General features: G+C 47.9%; 1 protein-coding gene across 1 annotated transcript; it reads left to right on the top strand.

Moving 5' to 3' along the window:
- The first annotated feature begins 1764 nt into the window (after positions 1-1764).
- On the top strand, positions 1765-5000 carry LOC125780574 (uncharacterized). Its single transcript, XM_049462944.1, has 2 exons — positions 1765-2626; positions 2847-5000. The coding sequence occupies exons 1-2, from the start codon at positions 1765-1767 to the stop codon at positions 4904-4906; spliced, it is 2922 nt and encodes a 973-aa protein (XP_049318901.1). The 3' UTR covers positions 4907-5000.
- The last annotated feature ends 5579 nt before the right edge of the window (positions 5001-10579 follow it).

Here is a 10579-nt window from a genome sequence, read left to right as displayed (position 1 = left end):
CAAGAGTAAAGTTTTGACACGCCCACTCCATTGTGTACGCCACCTTTCGATACGCCCACCTTTTGACACGCCTACACCTTTCGACACGCCCACTTCTCCGGTCAGCAGAGACCTGTACTTGCTGAGGAAGGCAACCCTAACTCTGCCCCCAAACTGTCAAAACCACCCCTTTCAAAACTCGAGCTCAAAACACTAGAGGTGGGTGATACCGGGAATTTTGGTATCGATCCGATACCAAGTAAACGCAGGGCCAGTATTGCCGATATCGATACTGATACCGATACTTTTTAATATTTAAGCTTTATAGATCCAAATGATCCAAAAACCTAGGATATAATTTCACCAAACATTGTAAGTGATAACAAAATACTTTAGTATCACAATCAACATTTCTTGTTTAGAAACAATGGAACAGTAACAAAACAAAGTTTAAAAATAAAAAAATATATATAAAAAAATTAAATAAAAATTCTCCCCTCACTAGACATCTTTTCTAGTTCTTTGTTTCTTTTTTTTAATAGAATTGTCATTTGGAAAAACAATAAAAAATAAGGAATTGTCTTCCTTTCAGTGCAATTCAAATGCAAGTTCTCTTTCAAGCATTCATTCGGTATCTCACTATGGGATACGCCCCTCTCGCGTATTCCTCAGAAGCACTCTAACATTACGCCAGCCCTTACTGGCTGGCCAGGTCTGACGTCCGCGGGGGGAGGCACCCCCTATAAAAGCAGGTGCCCGAGCGGCAGAACGTCATTCAAACATCTCTTCTCGCTCAGAAGCGACTCAAGTCGACGCTGCCAAGGAATTACGCTACTGTCCACAGAGCAGAGCTAACCACTCGCTCGCCGGGCGCTAATTCCTAACTACGGCGACATTCGACACAATTAAGATAGGCTTGTCTCCAAACAACTATCTAACCAGTCTGTCTCCAAACAGTGGTCAACACTCAGTGCAACTCGCTAGTCACCAAACTAGAGTACGCTGAACCCTATATCCTGTGCTATCGGCTAGCTTGTCACCAAACATTAGCCTTAGCCAACTACACTTAGCCGGAAAGCTAAGAGTTACTTCAGCTGCAAAGCTAACTAGCAATGGCTTCTCTTTCTCCCTCAGAGAGAGATGAGAAGCTGGGGCGGTTATGCTCATGTGGGAACAATATTTCTGCAAGAGATACTCACCCCTGCTGCAATGAGTGCCTCGGGCTGCAACACGCCCAAGACGCACTAGCCCCCACGGGTTCTTGCATCCACTGCGCCCGCCTGCCCATGAAAAGTCTCCGTCGTCGACTAGCACGCCATGCTAGTTTGACCGATCGAGACCCCATGATGGCGGCGCCTCCAGCTCCCGAGGGTCAACCTCAGGTGTCTGCAGCCAGTACCAGTGCAAACTGGGCCGAGCACATGGATGAAGTATCTCCGTTGTTCGACGAGCTCGGCTGCATGCGCGAGGAGAGGGATGAACTCCTCGACGCGGAGCTGGATTCACTGGACGGTTCGGACAACATCCTCCCCTACGAGGACGATGACGATCCGTTCCTTCCACCGACGGAGGCAGCAATGCCTCAAGCCCCTCGCGAGTGTAGCTCAGGCGCGGAAGGCGAGGTCGGTGGTTCCCCAGCTGCTGGTGCGAGCCTGCACGACGTGTGCGAGCCTGCACGACGTATGCAAGCGCGCCGCAGGAAAACTGGGCATTCCATGGCCCAGCGCTCTGCCCGAGAAGGCCGGTTCTCGGTATGAAGGCAAGCGCTTACCCAGGGTGAAAAGTATGGAGAGACAGGTTCTTCCGCTATTCCCCGAGTGCCTGGAAGAAATGACCCGCACCTGGCCGAAACCTTTCTCATCGAAAAACCCGGTCCTGGGCGGTGCTACGCTGGACTGCGCAGAAATGGAGGCGAATGGACTGTCCAATCTGCCGCAGGTGGAGCCGCTGGTCGCTCACCACCTCCATCCTGGCCAGAAAGCCTTCATGACCACATCCGCGCCTAGCTTCCCGTCAAAGGCGGACGGATTCCAGTCCTCCATGACCGACAAGGCATACAGATCCGTTGCCCTCGGTGTGCGAGCTCTGAACGCATCGTCTATGCTGATGGCGTATCAGGCTGAGCTTCAGGAGGAGATGGCCGGAACCACGGAGCACAAGCTCTGGGACGAGATGTGCGTGGTGACCGACTTATGCCTTCGCCTACATCGCTGTGCTGTCCAGGCTTCAGGAAGGGCGATGAGTATCATGGTCACGCAGGAGAGAGCGCACTGGCTCAACTTGTCTAGCCTCTCACACCGCGAAAAAGTCCAGCTTCTGGATGTTGCTGTGGATCCAAAGGGCTTGTTCGGCCCCGCTATGGCTGCTATGCAACGCCGCTGTGAGGAAAAGAAGCGGGAGGGTGAGGCTCTGCAAACCTGTCTGCCCAGGAAAGTGCACCCACCTCCTGCCTCAGCGCCCCGCCCATCCTTTGCACAAGCGGTAGCGCGTGCTCCGCTTGGCTACAGGATTCCAAAGCGACCCACCCCACCACAGCCCAGACCACCAGCAAAACCCAAAGCTGAGAGTGGAGGAGCATGGGGTAACAAGCCAGCTGCACCAGTGGACCAGCACGGAAGCCGACAAGCGCCGCCTCGCGCCCGCCTGGGCAAGAGGGCCTCGCAGGCAACCTAACTCGCTGCCGGGGGAGGGAAAGCGTGTTTGCCAGACACACGCCCCTCTCCCACTGGGGGACCAGTCCCTAGAGCCTGCAGTTGCGGCTCACAGTTCAGAAGTGTGGGACTTTGTTCAGTTCAGAAAACCCCTGTCCACTGTCAAAAACACACTGTGTTCAACAAAAATAAAATTGTACCCCATTGTGCAACCAGGCCACGGGCCGAGGGCACTTCAAAACAAAAATGCCCTATTGTTGAAAAACATAAGGAACACTGTGCACTTAGCGGCGCAGGGCCACATAAGCTCTGTACCAGAGCCGGCCACGCGTGCATGCGCAGCTGCCAGAGCGAGGCAGTGCTGCCCTCCACTAGAGGGCAGCAGTGCTCCACTGGTGGCGCTGCAGCCAGCTGTAACACAGCGAATAGCGCGCTGGCGCGCGTGTATCGCGTCGCAATGGGTGCTCAGAACTGTGGAGAAAGGGTACAGGCTCCAATTTTCACACACCCCCCCTCGATTCTCAGACATAATATGGTCACAGGCGAGGGGAAATGCTGCCAGTTTTCTAGAAGCAGAGATAGCCTCTCTTTTAGAGAAAGGAGCGATTCAAGTAGTACCTCCAACGCAGAGCCGGAGCGGCTTCTACTCGAGGTATTTTATAGTTCCCAAAAAGGGAGGGGGCATGAGACCTATACTGGACCTGAGAGCGTTAAACAAACACCTCAGACAGTACAAATTCCGGATGCTGACTCACTCAGCACTGCTAAAGTTTGTACGCCCAGACGATTGGTTCACCACCATCGATCTAAAAGATGCATACTTTCACATTCCCATTTACCCTCCCCACAGAAAGTTTCTCAGATTCGCCTTTCAGGGGAGGACATACGAGTATATGGTACTCCCGTTCGGCCTCTCTCTGAGCCCGCGCGTTTTTGTCAAATGCACAGAAGCAGCGATAGGGCCGCTCAGGGCGAATGGAATTCGTCTGGCAACGTATTTGGACGACTGGCTTTTGGCTGCAAAGTCAAAGGAAGAAGCCGTGACACACACCGAATACTTAATGAGACACCTCTCATGGCTGGGGTTTCAAATCAACTTGGCCAAAAGTGTGCTGAACCCCAGCCAGTCAGTAACTTTCATCGGACTGTCCCTAGACTCAGTGGCGATGAGAGCTCGGCTTTCCCCAGACAGAGTAGAGGCATTTCAGGCATGCCTCGCCCAGTTTCGAAGGGGAAATTATGTGGAGCTGAGGATGTGCTACAGACTTTTGGGTCTGATGGCGTCAGCATTGGCTGCTATTCCCCTAGGGAGGCTACATATGAGGGGGTTTCAGCGCTGGGTGGCGAAACTCGGTCTGGACCCGCGAATGTACGCACGCAGGAAAATTATTGTGTCAGCTCAGGGTGCGCGGACACTGCGACTGTGGAAGCATCCGCGCTTCCTGTCACAGGGCGCACCGTTAGGCACGATCAGTGCCAGAAAAGTAATCACTACCGATGCGTCTCTATGGGGATGGGGTGCCACCCACGAAGGGAGGTCGGTAAATGGACAGTGGAGTCCGAGCTTACGCTTGGCTCATGTAAATGTTCTGGAGCTCAGGGCAGTATGCCTGGCTCTACGTCATTTTCTTCCGTATGTGGAAAACTCTCATGTGTTGGTCCGTACGGACAACACGACTGTGGTGGCTTACATCAACAAGCAGGGGGGCTTACGCTCCCTACAACTTCACAGGCTAGCACACAGACTGATTATCTGGAGCAATGCCAACCTCCTCTCACTCAGAGCAACGCATGTGCCGGGAGTGTCAAATCGAGGGGCGGACCTACTCTCCAGGGGCCACCCTCGCTATGGGGAGTGGAAACTTCACCCAGACGTGGTGAATATGGTCTGGAAGCGGTACGGTCTCCCAGCAGTGGATCTGTTCGCATCCAGGGAGAACGCACAGTGCCACCAGTTTTTCTCACTGAAGGACAGGGATGCTCCGCTGGGAGTGGACGCGCTGGCACACGAGTGGCCGCGTGCCCTCCTTTACGCATTCCCTCCACTAGCTCTGATATCCCCTACTCTAATCAGAGTGAGAGAGGCGGGTCTATCAGTTATTCTGATAGCACCGAATTGGCCACAAAAGACTTGGTTAGCAGAGATAACGCAGATGCTTTACGCTCAACCATGGCCCCTCCCACTGCGCAGGGATCTGCTCTCGCAGGCGCGGGGAGAAATCTTTCACCCTCACCCAGAGCGCCTAGCTCTCTGGGCTTGGCCCGTGAAGGGTTAAATTTGACGTCATGTGGGCTGCCTCAGAATGTAGTAGCTACCATCCAAAGTGCTAGGGCACCGTCCACACGCACTTTGTATCATGCTAAGTGGCGTGTGTTTGAGGATTGGTGTACTGACACAGATGAAGTGCCATACCAATGCTCTGTAAGGAGTGTTTTGTTATTTTTACAAACACTTCTTGAAAATGGTAGAGCTTTTTCCACTATCAAAGTGTATCTAGCTGCTATTTCTGCGTGTCACGTAGGACTTAATGGCAAAACGTTGGGGCAACACCCCCTCATTTGTCGATTTATGCGCGGGGTGCGTCGCTTGCGCCCTGTATCAAAACCTTTATCTCCTAAGTGGGATTTGCCTCTGGTACTAGAGGCTTTATCCGGACCTCCATTCGAACCTTTACTGGAGGTGGATTCGAAGATGCTTTCACTTAAAACAGCACTGCTTATGGCGCTCGTGTCTGCCAAACGAGTTGGCGACTTACACGCCTTTTCAGTGCATTCTTCGTGTATGCAATTTGGTCCAGGTGACTCTAACGTTTCTCTGCGACCTAACCCAGCGTACATTCCTAAGGTTATGGACACGTCTTATTCGTGTCTTCCGTTGGAGCTCACTGCTTTTCACCCACCGCCGTTTTCGTCTCCGGAACAGCAGCGGTTACATATGCTATGTCCTGTGCGCGCTTTGAGAGCGTATCTGACCAGGACCATGTCATTCAGGAAATCAGATCAACTATTTATTTCCTGGTCCGGGTCTCATAAGGGCAAGCCCATTACAAAACAGCGTCTCTCACACTGGATTGTAAAAGCTATAGGCTTGGCCTATTCAGCAAAAGGGTTGAACCCCCCCGATGGTCTGTGTGCGCATTCTACGAGGGGTATTGCCACATCATGGGCTCTTTTTAAAGGGGTGTCCTTACAAGAGCTATGTGCGGCCGCTTGTTGGTCATCACCTACAACCTTTATGAGGTTCTACAGGCTTGACGTTACTTCATCACGTTTGGCTCATGCTGTTTTGAGCACTAGCTCAGCGCTGGCTCAAGACGCGCCAGTCTGATGTCAGGTCAAGCAGCGTCTAGGTTGGCTTGTCCGGCAATACGGGAGTAAGCATATCCCATAGTGAGATACCGAATGAATGCTTGAAAGAGAACTTTAGGTTACGACCGTAACCCCGGTTCTCTGATAGCATGAGTGAGGTATCTCACCGGACCACCCTTCTTGCAATGAGCGAGAAGAGATAGCTAACTTTGAATGACGGTCTGCCGCTCGGGCACCTGCTTTTATAGGGGGTGCCCCCCCCCGCGGACGTCAGACCTGGCCAGCCAGTAAGGGCTGGCGTAATGTTAGAGTGCTTCTGAGGAATACGCGAGAGGGGCGTATCCCATAGTGAGATACCTCACTCATGCTATCAGAGAACCGGGGTTACGGTCGTAACCTAAAGTTTTTCTTAAATAAACAGAGTGTAAAAAAATATCACTCAACACTAATCTCCTGAGGTAGAGGCGTGTCGACTCGAGGAGAGCGCTGAGTGGGCGGGGCCAGGCTGAGCCTACCTGTGTGGCGGTTTGGCTGGCTTTGCTGAGCCATGTGACGCATGTGCAGCAACAAGAGACCAGAGAGTAGACTGTGGTGAATCTCGTGCGAAGCAGTCAGTGCGTGCGGCAGAGAAAAAAGCTTGAATATCGATATTTTTACACGAGTATTGCTCAATACCAATACCAGCGTTGGTATCGATATTATCGATATTTGGATTGATCCGCCCACCTCTACAAAACACTCAGTCGAGTGCGTGAGGAAAAAAAGCACCCGAGAGGAGAAAAATTAAGCTTGAGGGCAACATTTTCTTCAGCGCGCACACGATTCCCATTTTTTTGCTCGCTAGTTTTACATTTGTGCTCACGAGAAGTTCATTTACACACGCAAAATATTTAAACCTGCTAGTTAATTTTTTTCACCTAGTATTTTTGATATTGATGTGACGCCATACACTAATTTTATAAGAATTACAGACAGTAGTCCTGTAGCTGTTTCTCTGCATGCTTTATTATTACCCCCCTATTATATCTCATATTAAACAGTCATATCCAGACTGTAACACCAGCACTGAAAAACTAAAGATTGGTTTACTTAACATAAGATCTCTAACTCCAAAGCGTATTGAATTATAGTGAATTAAATCGTAACTGATTAGAAATGGGATGTGCTGTGCCTCACTGAAACCTGGATTATGACCAATAATTATTTAGCATTAAATGAAGCGCCACCTGCAGGTTATAGTAATGTAGACAACTCTAGATTGTCTGGTGTTTGCATACTTTTTAAAAAACATACGTTAGCTATCAATCAGAAACACACATAATTTCACTTCTTTTTAAGCTCCTTTACATAAAAATAATTAATCAGATAATAAAAAAACTAGTTTTTTATTAACATAGAACAGGGGTGTCCAAACTACGGCCCGCGGGCCATTTGCGGCCCGTTTTCTTTTTTGGAGCTTCCCATCTTAGAGGTATTTTAGAAGTAGAATGAAAGTTGACCCGCTGTTAAGCAGGTTTTTATAATGTGAGATTCAACGTTTGAACGCTAGGTGTCAGAAACGGGCCAAAGAGTCTAAAAGCGGAGAGGGTGCGCATTTCTAACGCAGAAAAACGGGCCAAAGAGTCTAAAAGTTGCCGTAATTAAGGAGTTTAATATTAAGAGACATCATGAAATTAAACATCAATTTGAAAAATCTTAGTTTACACAACACTGTCAAAGATAAAGATAGTAAGTCAAGTAAAATGATGTGTAAATGAAATAATCAGGAAAAAAGTGTTATTTAAGGTGGTAAATTTCATTATTTGTTTTATTACATAGTCTGTGGCCCGTGACTTTAAATATATTTCTCCTTCTGGCCCCCAACAAAAAAAGTTTGGACACCCCTGACATAGAATTTCTTAAGGAATTTATTGATTTTGTTGCAGATTTAGCAGTATGTGATTACAGCCTATACAAAAAATAATAATAATAGTGTCTCAGAAAATTTGAGTATTAAATAAGACCAATTGGTACTTTTGGCAATGTGGGCAGTGGGCCAAGTCTGGCTGGAAATCTGTATGGCTGTAAGCCATAATCATGAACAATAAAATAAATAAACACTTAAAATAAATCACTCTGTGTGTAATAAATCAATATAAAATACAAGTTTCACAGTTTGAACTAAATTACTGAAATGAAGTAACATTTTAATGAAGTTCTTTTTTTTTTTTTAAGATGCACAAGTAATTGTGGCTGCTCTAAAGTGGTCTCTTCTGTGGGTTCCTGAGCTTTGAAGAAGGGGGAAAGTATAGGATATTAATAAAATATGCAGAGAAACAGATACAGTACTAAGTCCTTTATGATTAGTGGTGCTGAAAATATATACAATGGGTGTAGAAACACGGAGAAGATCTTTATGTAAAGCTTGATTGGTGTATAGTGTGTTGGTGTAATGTATTCCATGTCCAGCAGAGGGAGACATAAATGTAAACTATTTGTAGTGTAGTGTACACTGACTGAGTGTAGCACTTTAGGTAAATGCTTTAGTGCAGGGGTGTCGAAACTTTTTTTGTTGGGGCCAGAAGGAGAAATATATTTGATGTCACGGGCCACACTCTGTAATAAAACAAATAATGAAATATACCACTTTAAATAATACTTTTTCCTGATTACTTTCATTTACACACCATTTTACTTTTTATTTACACACTTTATCTTTGACAGTGTTGTGTAAACTAAGATTTTTCAAATTGATGTTTAATTTCATGATGTCTCTTAATATTAAACTCCTTCATTACGGCAACTTTTAGACTCTTTGGCCCGTTTTTCTGCGCTAGAAATGTGCACCCTCTCCGCATTTAGACTCTTTGGCCCGTTTTTCAGCACTAGAAATGCGCACCCTCTCCGCTTTTAGACGCTGTGGCCCGATTTTCTGCGCTAGAAATGCGCACCCTCTCTGCTTTTAGACTCTTTTACCCCGTTTATCTGCGTGAGAAATGCACACCCTCTCCGCTTTTAGACTCTTTGCCCCGTTTTTCTGCGCTAGAAATGCGCACCCTCTTTGCTTTTAGACTCTTTTACCCCATTTTTCTGTGCTAGAAATGCGCACCCTCTCCGCTTTTAGACACTGAGGCCCGATTTTCTGCGCTAGAAATGCGCACCCTCTCCGCTTTTAGACTCTTTGGCCCGTTTCTGACACCTAGCGTTCAAACTTTGAATCTCACATTATATAAAAACCTGCTTAACAGCAGGTAAATGGCCCACAGGCCGTAGTTTGGACACCCCTGCTCTAGGAGAAATGTGTAAAGCACTGGATCCCTCTGCATTGACTCTACAGGAAAGGGCACCTCTGGTACTGTCTGGTCATGGTGGCTTAGAAGGCACTTCATAAAGGCACACTTTACTAAGGAAGGGCAGGTTGGTACCCTCTTAATCAGACACATGATCAAAATTTGTTGATTAGCAGTGCTATTTTAACCATGGGTAACGATCCCTGATCTGCACGGTAGCAAAGTGTGCAGAGAAACTTTCCTTTCCCTCCAGGCCTCCAAACTTTATGTAGCTACAGATTAGCAGTCTTGAGCAGGGATGTGCACAGGAATCTTGAAGGGCAGTTGCTCTAACCTTAAGAAAGCCCCCCCCCCCCCCCCCCCCCCCCAAAAAAAAAAAGAGTCACTCTCTCTCTCTCCTGTATTCGGCTCTTCTCCGTGGGCATTATCACAACGTGCATGTGAATAATTCGAATAGTGCTTTATGTGTGTCATTCATCTTGCTTGACAAAATGAAATGTTACGTTGACTGGAAGCTTGCTGGCTGTCGAGGTTTTTTTGCTACCTAAACGTGGCACAGTAGGTGCTGTCAGATTATTTAGGATCACTAAACGTCCTAAACTCGAGGACATCGGATTTTAGAGAAGTTGATTGTGATCATGTCTTGTAATACTGTGAAGGCTACATTTCAAGCTCACCTTCAGGGCAGTCGCTCGACTCCCACGGCATCTTCAAACTCCTCTTGGGTCTCTGCTAGTTGGCTGAAGCGCCGCCCGGTCCTGTGCTGCGCTTTTAAAAAAAAACTAATTCTAGTGAAGCGTGCTGCATGTCCCCCGCTACGCCCGCGCCCCTCCCTTTTGCCTATATCTCGAGATGTCTGAATCTGAATGATTGAGCCAAGGACGGCAAAAGGGCAGTTGCCCAAGCACATTGGGCCATAGCGTCTGCACGTCACTGGTCTTCTTGGAATGGGTTTTCATGGCCATCAAAATGCAATGCAAACCTTTAGATGCAGTGGTGTAAAGCATGCCAGCACTGGACACTAAAACAGTCGAGAAGTGTTCTGTGGAGTAACAAATCACACATCTGTCTGGCAGTCTGATGGACGAGTCTGGGGTTGGTTTGGCGGTTGCCAGGAGAACGATACTTGTCTAAATGCACTGTGCCAAGTGTAAAGTTTGGTGGAGGGGGGATTATTATTATTATATTTCAGGGGTAAAAGACACTCTTAATGCTTTAGGAGATTTTGGACCATTTTTTTGCTCCCAACTTTTGCAGTAACAGTTTGGGGACGGCCTCTTCCTGTTCCAACATGACTGTGCATCAGTGCACAAATCAAGGTCCATAAATGCATGGATGAGCGAGTTTGGTGTGGATGAACTTGACTGACCT

The sequence above is a fragment of the Astyanax mexicanus genome, chromosome 13, assembly GCF_023375975.1.
Source record: "Astyanax mexicanus isolate ESR-SI-001 chromosome 13, AstMex3_surface, whole genome shotgun sequence".
Taxonomy (NCBI): Eukaryota; Metazoa; Chordata; class Actinopteri; order Characiformes; family Acestrorhamphidae; genus Astyanax; species Astyanax mexicanus.
Note: the sequence above shows the minus strand (reverse complement) of the source record. Positions and strands in the feature narration are given on the sequence as shown.

Bases quoted from the DNA above. Each gene is read 5' to 3' on its own strand.
- LOC125780574 (XM_049462944.1), top strand. From the start codon at position 1,765: ATGGAGAGACAGGTTCTTCCGCTATTCCCCGAGTGCCTGGAAGAAATG. The intron at 2,627-2,846 runs GCAAGAGGGCCT...TTGTGCAACCAG, and splicing joins GCCGCCTCGCGCCCGCCTGG to GCCACGGGCCGAGGGCACTT.